General features: G+C 31.1%; 1 protein-coding gene across 1 annotated transcript in view; it reads right to left on the bottom strand.

Annotated features, from left to right (window-relative positions):
* pigeon (gamma-secretase activating protein pigeon) overlaps nt 1-20,052 on the bottom strand; it is a 78,686-nt gene that overhangs the window by 51,634 nt on the left and 7,000 nt on the right. Inside the window, exons 3-5 of the mRNA XM_075359874.1 lie at nt 12,996-13,065; nt 9,196-9,399; nt 1,270-1,313 (exon numbers count right to left, since the gene is read on the bottom strand). Of these exons, the coding sequence (XP_075215989.1) occupies nt 1,270-1,313; nt 9,196-9,399; nt 12,996-13,065 (318 nt within the window). The remainder of the gene's footprint in view (nt 1-1,269; nt 1,314-9,195; nt 9,400-12,995; nt 13,066-20,052) is intronic.

Below are 20,052 nucleotides of genomic sequence, written 5' to 3'. Positions count from 1 at the left end.
CAAAACCAACAGAACTCATTACAAGCTAAAAAGGGGATATTTAACAGTGGTAATGGTGAAAATAATTATACAACAGGTTATAGCATTCAACAGGTATTGAAACGTAACCTTTATGTTTACAAGTTGAAAATTCACACTGCAGAAATAGTAAAGTAATGCAAGTAAAATATAGTTTACAGCGATGTGTAATTAAACATCTGTATGATTCTACATTTGCCATGTTTTTGTGAGTTTTAACTACACTGTTACTATAAATAATGATAAAAAGGGAGCTGTCCTAAATTACTGCATAATAGGATACTATTGAAGGTCATCACGCCAAAGATCACTATCCCAATCCCAATGGTCCTATATTTATACTGACAGCTCTTTGATAGAGGAATGAGAGTGCATTGAAGTTGCTATCTATGGTTCAGTTTTCAGTTTTTATTTATCTGTAGGATGACATCAATTCATTTTGATGGAGAGCAGGAAGCAGCAATTTGTTATAAAACAGCTGTTGGTCAGATCTGAAATTCCCAAGAAAATAGTATTGTTTTGCGATTCTAAATCTGCCCCCCAAGAGATTTTGTTTCCCAATAATGTAAAGAATATCTGAAATCAAGACATGATTACATGGTGGACTCTAGCAAACATGTAATCATGTCAAGGCAGTCTGTTGGTAGATTAGGTGAAATTAATGTTTGTTATCTTTCAACAGATACCGTCTAACACTGTAATTGAAGGAAATGAGAAGGCTGCCTCGTTATGGAAGCAAAGAACCTGAATAATAATGACTAAAACACATAGCTTGTATTACCTCTCCATTAAAAATGTTATAAACTGAACGTTTAAAGAAAAGTTCCTGAATTATATAACAACTCAGATGGAAGGTAAACAGTAAATAGCTCTAATTAATGGGGAGAATACAATTCCTGAAAACCCTTGAAGGGAATCTGTGGCAATCTTCTGGATGACTATGGATCATGACTATCCAGCAGAACATCTTTTCAGGATGAAAATCCTCACATCCCCTGCATGTGTTATCTGTAGAATTGAAGGTTCTGTTATGAATTGGAAACATGTAAGAATATGTAAAGAACTGATGAATTATAAATACATATCTGATGGAAGGTCAGATGTGTTTAGGCCTCCAGGGTAATGGAAAGCCAGAAATCTAATGACATTTTATCAATAGATTGAACAATGAATAAATAAATAAATAAATAAATAAATACTACATAGTAGTTTCTATCATCATTAAAGTCATACATTATAATCATTAATTACCTCATCAACTGGTTTGATTTCTTCTAATTGATACAACTGAATAGCTGAAAAATAAAAAAGTTACAATTTTTTAACCAGCAAATTTTTTTATATTAATACAGACTTAGATTAAATATTTTAAAATGAATAGGAAGCTCAATTTTACTTTCTCAGTAGTCTGGGTTTTAATTCAACCTCTGGATAAGAAACAAATTCCTCATATAGATATAAGTTATAATACAATAAGAGACTCGTTACATTCCAATTGCCACGTGCATCCGGCTTTCATTAATTTCCTAGAAAACATTACACTCAGGAATGCATTTTAGCTGCAGCCTTTGTCTTTATTAAATTAATATTATTCAGTACTTCTTAAGATCTCTTCATGTATGGATGTTTTTCATGTACGCGTTGATTAATTAATTAACATCCAATTTATTAATCAAAATAGTATGTACACCAATTGTAATAATTATAAATTATTGAAGTGTTTAATCAATAATATATTTTAATTTTTTAAGTAAATGTAAATTATTTGTAATATTAAAAGTCCTTTTCTAAAGAAGGCATCACTGTGTATTAACATAACTGGTGCAGTAGGTAGGACCCTTTAAATTGTATCAGTGCATATTTTGATTTTCAAATCATTAATAAAGGGAACTAAATAAGTCATCTGAAGAAGTTAATGAATATAATTTCTTTGATCTTCGAATCGTATATGAGGAGCAATGATTTCTCGTAAGAATTAATGAACATAATTCTTGGCTGCAGAAAAATCATCGGACAACAAGAATAAGAGCATACTACTCAACATAGTCCAAAAACAGCGTACGTAAGCGCATATCATTTACTGTTGATTACAGTCTACCAGAGTTAGAGTATATAATTCTTGGTTGACAATCAAGGACAACAATCCTGATCAACGAAGCTTGGGGAATTCTGTTCGATCAAAAACTTCAAGGGAAACAGTCCTGATCGGCTATGATAGAAAACATCGTAGCAACCAATCATCAAAGGTAGCACATAATGTGCATAGTAAGTGAAATATTTTTATATGTAAAGAAACATATTAAGTAATATATAATAATTAATAACTGAATATAATAATAGGTGATTGGATGTATATGAATATACTTGATTAAATATGATATAATATAATAATAGCTGATATAATTGAATATGGATAATAATAACTGAATTAATAAGTGAATATAATAATTAACAATTGATTATAATAATTGAATGTGGTTTTGAACATAATTAATAATTAGATATAATAATATGATTAAATATAATAATTGGTTAAATAGAACTGATATAACTGAATCATTTAGTTTGTATTGTATATTTTGTGTAGTGTGTTTAGAAAATATTAATATTTTGTTATAATGGCAACTCCAGTATTTAAAAAGAAATATTTGGACATGGTCCCTGATTTTTCAGGAAATCCATTATTATTGGGTCAATTTATTACTTTATGTGATGAAATAATTGCTAAATTCTGTCAGAGATAACCCTCATGATTTTCAAACTGAATATCTATTTTTTTTCTATTTTGGTAAAGATTAAATCACAAGTGTTAGAGTTAGCAGCAAGTAGTAATGCCCATGAATGGAGCGACATAAGGCAAGTTTTATTAGGTAATTATTCAGAAGAAGCATTGAGTATGTCTACCAACGATTTCCAATTCAAAATGAATTGATATAACTTTGTAAATAATAATAGTAGTAACAGTAATTTAAAAAAAAAAATTGCTTTAGTTACAAATCCCAGAGGTTTTAAAACCAATTAAAAACAAACACCGCAATATCCTAACCAATATCCTAATTATTACCAAATCACTATTCCAAAAAATTTCTAAACCAAACAACAATTTGACCAAATTTTAATTGACATCCTTTCCAAAGGACACCTTCCATGAGATAACAATTCAATTATCCCCAACCTAATTATAATCAATGCTCTATCTTCCAAAATTCAATAGAACCTAACAAAAACCCCACATTAAATCAGATGATATAACCCTATGAAGAATTTGAAATTAATATTTTTATTCACAAAATGAAATTAATTTTTAATGTTAGATTATTTTAATTTACAAAACGAGTTAGATGAGAAATTTGAAATTGATCATTTTTATTATAATTTTGAATTTGAAAACAATAAATTAGGTATAGATTATGATTTGGATGAAGAATTAGTAGAACCCCATGAAAGTATTTTAGAACAAACAGATTATTTTAGTTTACAGAATGAATTTGATGATTTTAATTTGAAAAACGAATTTATTGTAAGAAATGTATACGATGATGAACTTGATAATCTGAAACAGTCAATGTATCAGAAAGCATAGGCTATGATTTAAATGAAGAAATGGAAACCAATCATGTTTTAGGGAATGTGAGCCTCAACAAATTTTAAGATGAAACCAAATTTAAGTGAGAACTCTGCTTTATGATTTTTACATTTAATAAGGGGTATAGAACCAACAGATAATTGTTACTGCAAATGGTCAATATATAATGGTACTAATGAAACTAAAAATAGAAATAATGCTAGTAGAGAATCTAAAAATAATTTTTGTAATAATAATATTAAAAATAATACAACGCAGGATAACGTAAATAACAATAATTTAATAAACAATAATATAGAGTTAAAAATAAAGACTTAAATAATGATCAGGAAATTCAAACAGGAACACTTGTTATCAGACCCATTACATCAGGGGTGTCCAACCCTTACCTTGTGGCACTTTTGATGTGGCTCATTTTATCAACTCGGGTATGAAATGTCTAAAAATTATTTGGTCTACAAAATACAACACCGCAGTTAATGGTCACAGTTGCTCAGATACTTTTTTTTATTTTAATGTACAGAAAGAAAAAAGACATAGATATTAATTTGGTCAATTATTTGTTAAGTTTTTCGGTTTTATTAAATTATTACGCCACTGACCAGGAATATTTTCGTTGGAAAAATATTTTCATTTGGAAAGGACATCACCAAAGCACTCTTTGGGATGCACTGGTTTATCTGTTTATAGTGGCTGTGCGCTGACATTGACCAGTGGCTACCGAGAGGGCAGTAAGATAGGTTTGTTGAGTTATTTTATAATACATGTATATGCAGAACTTTTATTTATCAGAAGTTATGCATGAAGTAACAAGAGGTTTCATCCAGGTATACAAATATTTGTTTCTATTTATCACAACATTAGTCATTATTATATATAAGCAATTATTTTGTAGTTACCCTAATCATGTCGGCACAGAAACCAGAGAAAAAGAAAAAAACGTGTATGCAACTATAATTTTCACAAAGAATGGGAAGATAAATATTTTTTCATCTATTTTATAAACAAGTGTATTTGTTTGATTTGTGGTTCAAAAGTTACTGTTGGAAAAAATACAACATAGAACGACATTTCACAACATTTCATAAAAAATATGATACTGAATATACTCCTAACAGCATTTAAGAAAATTTAAATTGAAAGAAATGAAAACCGCATTAGTTGCCAAACAATCTGTTTACCAGGTCCGTTTACCAGGCTATGATTGCATCATTTAAGATTGCACATATACTTGCAATGTACAAAAAACCTTTTGAGGATGGCAACATAATTAAAGAATCAAAGGTTGCTGCATCAGAGATATTATTTCAAGAATTTAAAAATAAGAATGAAATTATGTTAGCTATCCAAGAAGTACAATTATCCAAAAATTCAGTCACTCGAAGAATAGAAGCAATGTCTGAGAATATCAGAGCAGAATTAAAAAATGATTTACAAAAATATGTTTTTCTAAGTTTATATTGTGAAGAATCAACAGATATCTGCAATGTAGCTCAAATAAATATTTTTATAAGGATGGTTTTTAACAATTGCTCAGCAAAGGAAGATATACTGTCAGTTTTTCCTTTAAAAGGAAATACACATGGGGAGGACATATACCAAGTTATTAAAAACCATATTACAGAAGTTAATCTTCTGTTCATAACAACAGACGGCACACCTGCCATGGTTGGTTCTGCTGCTGGCTTCATCACATTTTGCAAGAACGATGCTGAATTTCCAAATTTTTTTCACTACCACTACATCATACATCAACATTTATTATGTACAAAAGTGCTGCATTATGAACACATCATGAAAGTTGTTCTAGAAATTGTCAATTCTATTCATGCCAGAACACTTCAAAGCAGATTATTAAAAAAATTTATAGATGAACTTGATGCAAACTATGGAACTTTAATGTTACATTCTCAAATTAGATGGCTTAGTAAGGGAAAAGTCCTGCAATAACTTTTTAGAGCTTCTTCCAGAGATAAAACAGTTTCTAGAATCTAGAAACAAAAATTATGTAGAGTGGGGTCAATCCATATCAAATCAATCAAGTCATGAAACCCATGGTCTCAGAGTGAAAATTTGACATGGTCAAAATTTTTTTATTTGTTCTATTTCCCACCCTTATTTAACCATGTAAAATTTTATTTTGCCATCAAGTTTTTTTCAGTTATTAATTTTTTTAATTTGTTAAAAAATATGTTGTTGTTTCTAAGGCTTTTAGTGATTGTGACGTTGATTCAGTAAAAAACTCATGACTTTGTCAATTTTCACCATAACACAAAAGTTTTTTCACTAAAATTTTCAGAAAAATATACAGAATAAGGGAAAAATGCATTTAGCAACTTACCTCTAAATTGCTGCAGTAAATATTAACCTCAAACCTGGATTTCATAATTTTTTTGAAGAAAAAAAGATTTTTAAATACGATTCAAGATAAAAGGCACTACAGTAACCAGAGTATTTTTTAAAAATATAATCCTAAAAGTATGAGATAGTAGGTTGTAGAAGAAAATTTGTGGTTTTTTGACTACCAGTATTTTATAACCCTTAAATAATACACATTTTACTTCCTGAAAAACACATGTAATGGTTCATATACAAGATAATGAAATTATGTTACGAAACCTTATTTGATCCGAAGTTGTTAAAATATTTATGATACAATCAATTTAACATTGATTTTAGAATTGTTATAATTACACTTATTACACTGTGCAAATAAAGTAAACAAAGAAAATGCCAGGCATCTGTGAACAACAAAAACATGTAAAGAATAAAGATTAAGCAGTTGATTCACCATCAGTCTTTCCTTAGGTGTAGGCTTAACTGAAGCATGCTGCTTGTTCTCACATGAATAATTCAGGATTCAACAAGAATGCTCTGATTCTCCTCCCCAAACTACAAGCTTAGGACTTCACCTGTTAGTTTTATTTGGACTGTATTATTAATGAAAGTTTTTAAAGTGTATTTATTAAAATGTCTGCAAACCAATCTGAACAGTGTAGTATTGGAAAAGGAAATGGAACTGAATGCCATAAGTTGAATTATACACAGCAGACAAAGCTGGTCAGCATTACATAGTTGGAACAATCAGAAGTCTGAGGAGTGGGGTAAGTTTAGAACAATTAATTTCTGTCTGCAAGCACCACAAAGCATTTTTCTTAAACAAGTTTGAGAGCTACCAAAAATTCTGTATGGACCCATTCCAACCTCACAAGAAAAAAATATCAAAATCTTTAAGAGTAATAAGTTTAGAACTCACCCAAAAACTTAACAATTTACATAAGTGTGTAAAATCAGCCCCTGGGCAGAAAATGTGTAATATTTCTAAACAAAATGTTAACAAACATGACACACTATTGCTCGATGAAAGTGAAATTGAAGAAATGGTCAGTGACAGTGAAGAGATAAGCAACTTAGAACTATCTATTTCTAAACAACAGAAATTGGAAGAACTAAATTCATCCCCATTTAAACTTCAGAAAATAGCACCACATAGCAAATCAAGCTATACAAAGAGAAAAACTGAATCTGTTACTAGTACATTAAAGTCAAAAATAAGCAAAGTTTTAGAAAAGGAATTTACTTTAGCAGATGAATCTCCACTTGCATTGACAAAAGAAATTTAACAAAAAGTAAAGAATATTGGCAGACTAATAAACTTAATGAAAGAAAAGGTTAATGTTACCACTTCACAACGAGAAAAAATACAAATTTTAACCCTAGTTCCTGCTTCATGGAGTAGAAAAAATAAGCGAAAAATTCAATGTGAGTGAGTATACTGCATGTAAAGCTTGTACCCTTATTTTCTTAAAGATAATCTCTTCTTAAAGATAAGGGTATAAATGTACTGCCTGAGCCTAGAAAAGGACATCCAGTCAATGAAAATGTGATTAAGCTTGTCAAAAGTTTGAATATTCTCGAGTCATGCCAGGTGCTAAAGATAAAATATGTTTCAAAAAATGAATGCATTCAAAAAATGTTGTTAGGAAATTTGAATGAGCTGTACTGCGCTTTTAAGTTTGAACACCCAATCTTAAATTAGACTGTCCAAGTTCTGCATGCTCTGACCAAAATGGTGTGTATTAGCAGGTACTGCTGGTATACATTTTATTTGTGTCTGTACTATTCATGAAAATGTTTCACTATTGCTTTATGCTTGTTCAATTGAAGAAAACTACAATGAACTTATTGAGAAGTTAGTATGCTCAAAAGAAAACAGAGCCTGTATGTTTCGGCACTGCTCAAACTGCCCTTGAAGCGACAATCTAAAATACTTCATTATGGAGAAATTCAAAGGGTGGGATTTTAATGATGAGGTAACATATTCCACTTGTTTATCTACTGACAGAGCTCAACAGGTGCAGTTCACCGTAATATTAGAAAAATATCTGGAAATCTTAGCTGAAGGCCTAAAAAAAGCTAATACCTCACTCTTTCATTACATAATCACAAGCCGATATTTGAAAAATCAAAAGCAATCTGAAAGTAGATGAAGCCATGGTTCTTATTGATTTTAGTGAAAAATATTCTTTTGTTTTGCAAAATGAAGACCACAGGTACCATTGGACAAGCAACAGCTGTTCTCTCATCCAGTTGTGAACTATACATGTCATGACAACAATGAAGACCTAATAGTTTCTAGTTTGTGCATAGTGTCTGATGACTTGGAGCATGATGTACCATTTGTACATGAAACACAAAAGGTTGTTGCTGAATACTTGAAAAAAGTTTTCCAGAGGTGAAAAGCATGACTTATATTGATGGATGTGCAGCACAGTAAAAAAATTGTAAAAACTTTCTCAATCTGTGCTTTCATGAAAAGGACTTTGGATTAAAGGCTATGTCTTTTTTTGCCACTAGCCATGGAAAGTCACGTTGTGACGGTACTGGTGGCACTGTCAAGTTCATTATGACAAAAGCAATTCTCCAACATAGTCCAGGTAATGCTATTGATAATGCCCAAAAATTCTTTGATTTTTGCAAGTCAAAAATACAAAACATAAAATTCAGAATGAATAAAAAAGAAACAAAGATTTGAATGCCAAAAACTAGAGGCTCATTTCTCCAAAGCCATGGGACACGTAGTTTTCACCATTTTGAACCCAAATCTGAAAACTCAATTGCAAAAAAACGTGTAAGTTTCAATGAAAACTTCTGCACAGACTTCAATTTTTCTGAAGAAAACCCATCAGTGAAGATGTTAGACGTTGGTGTGCACAACTACAGTGCCTGCACTTTTGATGACCAGTGGTTTTTTAGATTAGTTTTATCAAAACATGAAGATGAAAGTGACATTAAAGTTAAATTTCTGCATCCGGGCCTGCTCCATCTTTTCACTGGCCCTCAAAAGAAAATATCTGCTGAATTTCTGTGAGCAATATAGTTTCATGTGTCAACCCCCAAGTCACAAAAGCATCTGGGAAAATGTATTATTTTCCTAAGAAGTAAATTACAAAGATACACTGAAATATTCCAACATCACAAAACACCAGTTCATTAAACTCTAAAAATACATAAACTACCATAAATAAATCAACAGTTAATAATTAAATAATTACATGTAAAAATCATTATTTGAGAAATGTTATACTTACAGTCTTGATGTGTTAAAACAAGAAATCTATCACGTGAACAGCCTTTTTTTCTGTACAAAAACTGAACCATAGTTTGTCTTGTTTTATTGCAATCTATTGGTTTAATTTCATTACTATTTATTTTTGTCAAAAATACTTTGTAATACCACGCATAATTTTCACTTTCATTACAATTAACCACATCTTTTTCTTTGGTAACAAAGACTAAAACAAAAATAAAAAATTATACAATAAGAGATAAACAGTTTCTTTCATACCTATGCATTGTATAAATTAAATACATTCAAATATAATATATCAGCTACAAAAAACACAAGCTGTACTATATTTGTATCAACTATGGTTGCTCCAGAATGGTTTAAATGCTTTGCTGATTTAACATAGCATTTAGAATAAAGTATATTGTAAGTAATATTTATTTATTTACCAAGTATTTTTACAATATTCTAAAACACACTTATAACTGTCTTAGATTACACATATATAAGTAAAATTGGAACTCATAGGAGGCTTATAAAACCTTTGTAAGAGCCCAAATAGAATTTAAAAAAAAAACACAAAGATCTTACCCTAAAAAAATTATATCTACTTCAGTTCCTGTCAAATATCCTTATAACTTCAACTTAACCAAAAATTAACCTAATAAAAATACTTCTTATATAATTTGTTACAAATGAAAAATACATTTTTTCCTGTATTATTCTATTTACTTATTAATAGCCACCTTTGTAGTTAAGATTTAAGTAAATTTTTGCATGTATTAAATAATTTCAAGTTGTTTGGTAAGCTATTAAACATTTTAACATTATACAAATGCAATAGATTTGTTTTTTGCTACTAGATAATTTGATTCAAATAATCTAGTAGTTTCAAATTATCACAGTTATACAATAATACTCTTATATGATCAACATCAGAAATTGTCTTTGTGATCTCCTCAGAGATCCGCCAGTCCAGGATCCGCACAGCTAATTCCAGCGAAGCAAATGTCAGATCTACAATGGATCCTGTCAGGCCCCTCCTGAATGTGTAAGCTCCTCCTTTGTTGAGGCAGACTATCTCTAGCCCTACAGCAGTGCCCATGACCATCCTTTGCACATATCCATCCTCACAGATCCCCACATCACCATCATCATGTGGGGATCTGTGAGGACGGGTGTAGGCATTAAAATCGCTGGCCAGCAATTACGTGTACATCCATAGACAATTCGATCAGGATTTCCTTGTACCATTCTGTGTGAATGTTGGGCAAGATTAAGCACAAATAGTGTTACACCCTACCAAGCCTTGCCCTCACACATATCCACACCCCAATGGATGTACTGCATTGGCAAGGATGCGCACAACCAAACAGCAGCAGTGCCATCCTTGCACATTATCCAATCTGCACCATGATGGGGCGCAAACGGCTCAAACACAAGTGCAATATCCACGCCCACCTCCAAGACATGCCATGCCAGCATATCGTGTGCCAACAATGAGCGATTCATATAAAGTTGGACCACCTCCATCAACATGCTGAGGATTGACCGGTACTCTCCCAGTTCTCCTTCCTAGTCTCCAAAACCTGGTGTCATGTTCAACTTCAGGTCACCCAGCATTTCTTGTCCAGCCACCCCCACCAGTCCTTGTACAATCACCAAGATTTGAATGTTGCTCTCCAAATCCCTTATTCTTAGAACGACTGATCTGGTCTTCATGTGGATGCTTCCTTCTTAAAAGAAGCAAACAAAACTAAATAAACCAAAATAATAAAATCATTACTAAAAAAATTAATATAAAAAATATAATGAAAAGAACCAATATTGATAAATAAACCTAGACACAAAATTAAAAATACATCACCAACACGATTTATTAATAAAGTAATAAGACCAGAATATAAATAAACTCTATTTTTATAATAAATAACCAAACAATGTCTTTGTCTTCCCTAACCTTAACTTCTATCCTGCCCCAACCTATCCTGATGGAAAGAATTTGCGTGGCTGCTGGGACAACCCCCTGCGACCTGATCATTTTAAGTAATTCTGTGTACAGTGTATTGGCTTTTACCATAAGTGTCTCTGTTTTGTGAATTTCCTGTGTTAGCTAAGCACTGCTCCATGCAGCCTACCCATTGGAGCAATGACATGAAACCGGTGTCTGGTCCTCCTGCCCTCGTATTCTAAAATTTTTTGGGTGAATGCCGCCGTATCTTGTCCATATAATTCGATCTCCAGCTGTCCAAAACAGTCGCAACTATATTCCCAACCTTCTGGAAAATATCGATAAGAGCCTGTATATCGACTTAGCCTGAGCTAAGTCGGTCCCATCGTCAATCCACATACATGACGTGGAACTTGCTGATGATTGGGGCCATGCTCTCTGCATCACCAATCAATCTGGCCTCCACTATGGCTGACACCACAGTCCCAGCTGTAATGCCAGGTTTATTCAGAAGCCAGGCCACCTGTGGGTGCCTGGCTGCCAGGGCCTGGAGCACCTTGCACTCCTTCATTGAGTGCACATCAGTTACAGCCAGCGTATTAATTGCCCCATCATTTCTATTAGATATTCAACAAACATGTCTGTTTGTCTGATTAACTGAAGTGTGGTCATGCCATTGTCTAGTGTGTCGGAAATGGAGGAACCAGTTGCAACTTGCGACTGTGTGGCCATGTCTGTTGCTTCACAATGCTTAAAGGAGTACTATTGATCAGCCTCCTATATTAATACTGTGGTACTAATATCTGTTTTGAGTTCCTTAATACTGCGCTTCACATTCTTGTCAATATTTTTTCATAACTCCTTAGCCAATCATTCAAACCATCTGACCAGTTCTTCTACCTGAAGAGGTACTTCCTCCTCATCAGTGGAAGAGTGCCTTGATTTAAGCCATTTGGCCCCTCTCCTGCTCTCCAAAGAAGGTCTAGGAGGGAGACCCTCGGCCTGAGCATCCGCCAGTGTTGTGTCAGTAATAGTCTGCACAGTCGCCATATCCATTTTGTCTTGCCTTGAGGTTGTTGGCTCTGAAGCAGTCTCCGATGCTTTTTCTGGGATTCCCTCCATAACGATAGGCTGGACAGGAAAACTTTTTCTCATAACTTTTGGGGGGATATGTATCTAAACACCCTGGTCATCTTAAAAGGAAAAATATCTTATGAATAATAAATTAAAATTAAATTATCATCAATGTTAATAAAGTAAAGTTAATAGCATGCAATAATAGCCTTTATTTCCTACTGGCAATAAAGGTAAAAAATATACACGCGCGCGCGCGCACATATGCACGAACGCACACACACACACACAGTCAAAATAAAAACCTATAAAATAAATTCAAAAAGGAAGAAAAAGACGGAGCGCGCTAACAATGTCCACATTCAACAAAATCTCCCACTCAACTCCAAAACTTGATCACGTGGAGTAAATTTAAGAAACTTTTAGTATTTTAATCAACTTTGTAACTTACAATTATAAAAGGTTGATCAGTTTTAAGGAAAAAGATAATAATGCTTTCATAATACATAATTTTGAATCGTTCAGTATTTAAAACACTTTTTAATTCATGAAACATAAGCCAAATACAACAAAGTCTTCTAAAGTTTTATCACTAATTATGCTGAGATATTTTGCATGTTCTTTTATTATTGCAGCTCTTTATTAGAACTGGTATTTAAAAATCTAACTTTTAGAGAAAATGCCTAATTGAAATACAACAGTTCATGTCATTTTTTAACAACTGGACTAAACAAATAATTACTAATCAGATGTTACTACACATCAAAATACAAATATATTTCAGAGAACAAACAAACCTAGAACTGATTTTGTAGCATTAATAGAAGCCTGGATCACATTTTTAACACAACTGAACTTGTAAAGTACCTGCAACAAAAAGAAACAAAAAGCAACTACAAACAAATGCATTTACTGTCTACATTACCAAATTACCAAAATAAATTACAAAGAAACATACTGAATTACCTTAATAATATACAGTATATTACATTAAAGTATTCTATACTATAACCAAGGTTAGTAGCTTGTAACAGTTTAAATGTCCTTCTTACGCACTACTGCTATACAAGAATAAATTCATCTCTATTGTGTTAACTATGTCGTTTTCCAAGGAAAAAGTGTTTATTATTGAGACTTTTGTGCATACAAATCTTACAAATAAATGAAAGAAGGGTTTTGAATAAAATTTCCCAATTCTTCAACTCCTAATAAGTTGACAATATTGCGTTTGATTAATAAATTTTGTGAGACTGAGAGTGTACACGATCGGAAAAGCACAGGTCAACCACCACTGTTACAGCAGAAATTCTGGAGGATGTGAAAGAACATTTGACTTGCTCACATAGAAAATTGCTCAGAAAGTTATCTTCACAGGCTGGGCTTTTACTACCTACAACTTTAAGGGCTAATAAACAATTACACTTGCATGTTTATCACATCGGTATCGTTTAAGAATTGAAAGAAGTAGATCACGGAAAACATTTTCAGTATTGTCATTGGTTTCAGATGTCGAAAAATGGTGCTGATTCTTTAAATAGATTAAGCCTTTATGATCTTGTGATTATAATTATTTTTATTGTAATTATAAATATTCATACGTGTAATGTTATTACCTTTATGTAAATTTATTTTATTTATAAATTAATATCATGTAATGAGAGTTGTTGCATCCTTGAAACTTATAATAGACTTGTAGAAGATTGGATGAGGACATGAATAGGGCTGTCTGAATAAAATGAGGAGCTTGCTTATATACTGTCTAAGGAGCTGCTGAATCGTCAGGTGCCGAAAGCATCTGAAAGGAGCCGAGTGAAATATCAACAGGAGTCGAGTGTGAATCCAACTGAGACCAAAGATCTTTAAATTTTAAAAGTCCTAATTTAAATGAAAATTAATGTAACTTATTAATAGTGAATTTTAAATAACATGAATGAAACCTTAGTCTATACATACCGCCTGCCAAAAATCATATGATATATAAATTTAAATTATTATAAATGATAACATGAATCATATGATTTTTTTTTTAACTTATAATTTTTTACAATTGCAAACAAGTTACATAAAAGATTCAATTTATAATGAATTATTTAAATGAATAACAATAAGTTTAGTTGTATACATGGACAATAACAAGATTAATATATTTTTTTAAAAATAATAATACAATTGAGTAATTTGCTTTTTACATATCATAATTAAACTAATAGAAATATGTAATTAAAAACAATTTTTATAAGTGTGTTCACATATTTTATAAAAATACAGCCAAATGAAATTAAAGAAAACAAGTGTATCAAATATTTAAATTGATCAAAACTAAATATATTATTTGAATTGATCACCTGTGTTTGGTAACAGGCACAATTTATGAATAGGTCTTCTTAATGGACCGTTAGCTGTTTGCAAATCAACTCTTACAAGATTGTCAGAGCCTGGATAAACCTGGTTGGCAATTCAATGTTTCCAACGCATGAGTAGAGAGTATTTATTGGTAACTAATACTAAGTCTCCAACACAATGATTACATGATGGAAAACACTTACGCAATAAATGGCGTTGCTGATAAATGAACAACTGTGAATTCAGAAACTAATTTTAAATGAATAGCTTTAGTGGTGAGACATAAAAAGTGCATATAAGATTTGCTTAATGTTTCAGACCTCTGCCCACCAAGGCGAATCATAATTGGACCGCCATAGTCAATTGCGCAAGTAAAAAATGGTTGGTAAGGAATTACTCTGGAAGGTGGTAGTTGACCAAACAGTTGTACTTGGGTTTTTGCATTATATTGAAAGCATATCACACATTTACGAATGATATAGAAAATAACTTTCTTGACATTTATTATCCAATATTTCTGTCGTAACGAATGATGAATAAGTTGAACACCAGCATGCAAGACTCACAAGTGATTAATAATTAGTTTATTAGGATTAATGATCAGTTTCGTGATGTTAGTATTAGGATGTAAAACAATAGGATGTTTCACTTGGTAATATAACAGGAAGTGTTGCAGTCTGCCAGCTATGTGTAGTAAGCCTGAATTATCCAGAAATGGCTCAAGTGAAACAAGTTTGCTTTGTTTAAAAATAGTTTGATTATTTTTAAAGTTATTTAATTTGTCACTAAAATGTATGTATTTTTATTGTTGAATAAAAAAGGTAAGAGTGTGGTTTAGTTCCTGAGTAGTTAAAGGACCAGAAATTCATTCTGATTGTCTTGATTTGGCATTATGAATAAATTTGAAACAAAAACTAAAAGTGCGTATTAAAGTATTACGTAGTGATGAAAATTGTTCTGTGTAATCAAATACAACAGTAGATACAAATGATGTTACAATAAGTTTGTGTTTTTCTATTAGACATTCAGCACTTAAATTACAGTTATTAAAGGTAATATTAATATCTTTTGGCCAATGAGCAGCAGTTTGTGAAAGCCAATGAGAACCATGCCATCAAAGTGACATGTCAATTAACTTACTTGGTGATACAACCTTACCTTTAACTTACAACCTCTAGACAATACATCTGCTGGATTTCAGAGAGTTTGACGTAATGCCAATTAGCATTTGTAGTAATTTGTTGAATCTCAGAAATTCTATTGCTAACGAATACTTTACAATTAGATGGTTGTCCATGAATCCAATGTAGTACTATCGTAGAATTTGTGTATAAATGGATTTCATCAAACTGTACGTTTAAGGCATTAATTACCTTTAATAATAAACGACTTAGTAAACCACCACAAAGTTCAAGTCTTGGAATTGTAATTTGTTTTAAGGATGTCAATTTTGACTTAGGAACAAAGTAAATTAGAGGAAATTGTATTATTAGTGTACACAGTTCTTATTTAAGTGTAACAACCATAACCCTTTATGGAGGCATCAGAGAATTCATATTCATTTTCTCATTCATATTTTTTTTTTATTTGAATAGAATTAATTCTACTACCAATGTTGGGTTTGATGGAGTAATCTATTTTAATGGATTTAATCAAATAGAACTGGTTGACTAAGTTGAGCCACTGTGTTAGTAATGTATTGGGTAATGTTTGGTCCCAATTAATTTTAAGTTGCCACAATGATTGCATAAAATGTTTATGTGAGAAAACAATAGAATCAGTGAGTACTAAAGGACCAAATACACCTGCTAAGATGGACAGAATATTTCTTTTAGTATCAATGACATGAGTAGTTTGGAAAAGTAGCTTATCTGAGGAATTATTCCATAGAACTCCAAAAGTACGTAAATTCTGTTTTTGATTTAAAGAAATGGAAGTGTTGTGTTCGGAAATAGAAATGATGCTATTATTGGAAAACCATTTATGGAATGGAAAACTATACTGTAATAATTTAGAAATATCAATTTTTAATTGAATAACTTCACTAATGTTGTCTGAACCCCCATTATGAGATCATCAACATAAAAATCACTTCGAATGGTCTTACATGCAAGTGAAAATTTATTTTTATTTTCATTTGCAATTTGAATTAAACACTGTATGGCCAAATATGGTGCACAAGCAGTCCCATTACCATATGTGATGCGTAGTGTTTTATCTCCTGATCTGGAGAATCACACTAGAGTATACATTGTAAATTGGAATCTAGATTCCAATAACTAGATTTAACTTGGTTAACTAGATTTAACGAATACTTGATGATACATTTTAACTATGTCAGAAGTAATGATATAATTATGGATTCTGAATCTAAGCAATATGAAAATTACATCTTGTTGAACTTCAGGAACAACTAAAAGAGTATCGCTGAGGGATAAACCATTAGTAGTTTTCGCCAAACCATCAAAGATAACTTGAATTTTAGTAGTTAAACTTGATAGTTTAAATACTGGAAGGTGAGGTAAAACACATTCGATTTGTTAATTATAAAATCATCAGATCTGAGTAGTGACATGACCTAAATCTAAATACTCCTGTATGAAAGCAAAGTAGTCTTTTTTAAGGTTAAAATTGTCGCTTAGCTTTCTTTTCAAAGATAAAAATCTATTTTTAGCGTTGACAAAGGAATGACCTAGTTGAATGTTATTAGCCTTATTGGTAACGACACGACAAATTTGCCCAGATTATTTCGAGTAGTATTGGTTTGAAAATATTTTTCACGTGTTGAGGTTTCTTTGCCTGAAGCATCAGTATTAATTTCTTCAAGTTTCCAGAAATTCTCAAGTACAGTAGATAGATTTTTATAAGTGTTACGTACAAGAAAAGATACTACATTGTTATTGCCCTCAATGTTATTAGGAAGGTTAACACTAATTACATACCCTAATTTAATTTCCTGTATAATAGGATATCTGAAATTACAAATGAATTTCCCAGGAAGGATAAGACTCAAGTAATATTGAGCTTCTATAAGGATGTCAATGTTATTTGGTATATTGAAACTGGGATCAGCCAGAAATATATTATGAGGTAATTTGATGTGTGAAATGTCAAATGCGGATAAAGAGAGGCTGTCAACAATATCTGGTAAACAGCGCATTTTACCTTAAACAAAAAGTTTTTATAACATGAGTGCAATGTAAATGTAACACTGTATTTGGATTGAACTAATGAATTATTTATGGCTGAAATAGGTAGATTATTTTTATTAAGTTTAAGACCTAATTTGCAGGCAAAACTAAATGTACAAAAATTTGACTGTGAACCAGAATCTAATAGTAACCTACATGAATGTATTACCATGTATATCAATAGTATTACATACACATGTTGACAGAATTATATTTTCATTTGACTGATTTCTAAACGAACAATATGTTATACTTTCAGGCTTATTGCCATCTGCCTTAGAATGTTTAATTTACTCCATATGAATGAGTGTATTATGTTTCTTATCACAAATCGTACATAGACTCTTTTAATAACATTGATTAATAGAATGGCCTTTACATAAACAATTTAAATAACAATTACTATTTGCCAAAAAGGTTTTACGATTTTACCTATGGACAAATTTAAAAATTCCTTACATTGATATAAGTAATGATTTGATTTACAAAATGAACATTGATAAAAATTGGATTCTGTATAACTAACATTATATCTTTTGTATTGTTTATTAGGATTTAAATTAAAATGTTTTGTTAAAGATCTGGCTGTATTTTTAAGACACTGTTCCTTGATTTTGCTATCTGTATTCACTTGTGTTTGAGATGGATGTATTAATACTTTCTAAAAGTTGTTGTCTAGAATTAAGAAATTCAATGAAATCTGTAAAGGTGGAAAACTTCTCATTTGACAAACCTTTCCTTCCATAATCTTGAGGTGTTATAACGCAATTTAGATGTTAGAAATTGGACTAAGAATAATTCATATGTATTAACAGGAAGTTGCATCGCTTTTAGCGAGTTCACATTTGAGGAAATTTCATTAATAAATTTGGACAAACTATCTACAGATTCTCTTTTTATAGAATCTGATCTTAAAATGCGTTCAGCATCGTGAAGAGCAATTATATATTTATTGTTAAATATATAAATAATTTAATAATTATAGAGTAACAAGATAATTTTCATTTGTTGCTGGGAGATCTTTAATAATAGCTACAGTTTCATTCTTCAGAGAAAATGTAGATACTGTAATTTTTTAATACTAGTCATCTCTTTTATGAACTAAATCATAAAAATAGTGCTGCCTCTCTAACACATTACCTTTTTAAATATGGGTATATTTATAAGTTGTAACTGAGCTTGTTTCAATGATGTATTTGTACTAATTTCTTGATTAGATGATCTTTGACTGTTATTTATTAAATGTTATAATTTGCATTCTATAGTACACAACAAATCTTCTTCTACTTGTTCCCAATCCAATAATAAAACATCATTGTTAAAATCTAATTCAAGTTTTAATTGAATGATGTCATATCTGCCTTGTAAATCAAGAAGATTCCTTCCTTAAGTTAATTTGCAAGGCATGACTATCACTTAGTGAAGGATCAAATTTGTAAGTAAATGTGGCAATTCTAGTTATAGAGACCTTTATTGATCTTTATTGTTCCTTTACCATAACAGTAACTTAAATGAATGTAAATTATTGATAATGTAAATTAAATGTCAAATAAATTAAATGATATTACAGTAATGATGATACAATGAAAATTAAATGTAAAGTAAATTAAAGATGTTAAGTAAATGATGTAGAATTAGACACTGTGAGCCCTTTTATGCAGTAAATTATTGAATATGAAGATTCTTGAATAATGTTTCTTCAAATTATAGATTTATATACATCCGTGGTCAGAGGACTGATAAAAATGTATGTCGAAAAATGGTGCTGATTCTTTAAATAAATTAAGTCTTTATGATCTTGCAATTATAATTATTTTTATTCTAATTTTAAATATATTCATATGTGTAATATTAACTTCATGTAACTTAATTGTATTAATATATGTAATGAGACTTTTGGAGTCCTTGAAAATTGATTCGTAGAAGATTGGATGAGGACTTGAATAGGACTATCTGAATGAAGCAAGGAGCTTGCTTATATACTGTCTACAGAGCCGCTGAATTGTCAGGAGCCAAGTGCATCCGAAAGAAGCTGTATGAACTGTAAGGAGCAGAGTGATGCCGACAGGAGCCAAGTGCGAATCCAGCTGAAGCTGAAGATCTTTAAATTTTAAAAGTCCTAATTTAAATGAAAATTAATTTATCTTATTAATAGTGGATCTAATATATCATGAATGAAACCTAAGTCTATACAACAGTATTGAAATTTTCGATCTTGCTTATTTCAGCAACGAGGTATGGTTTCACTTGGATGGATACATTATCGGTAAAAACTCCCAAATATGGAACGCTGAAAATCCTTATATGTTTCATGAATGAC

This window comes from Lycorma delicatula, chromosome 3 (assembly GCF_047948215.1).
Source record: "Lycorma delicatula isolate Av1 chromosome 3, ASM4794821v1, whole genome shotgun sequence".
NCBI lineage: Eukaryota > Metazoa > Arthropoda > Insecta > Hemiptera > Fulgoridae > Lycorma > Lycorma delicatula.
The sequence above is the reverse complement of the archived record's forward strand: the minus strand, read 5'-3'. Positions and strand labels throughout refer to the sequence as shown.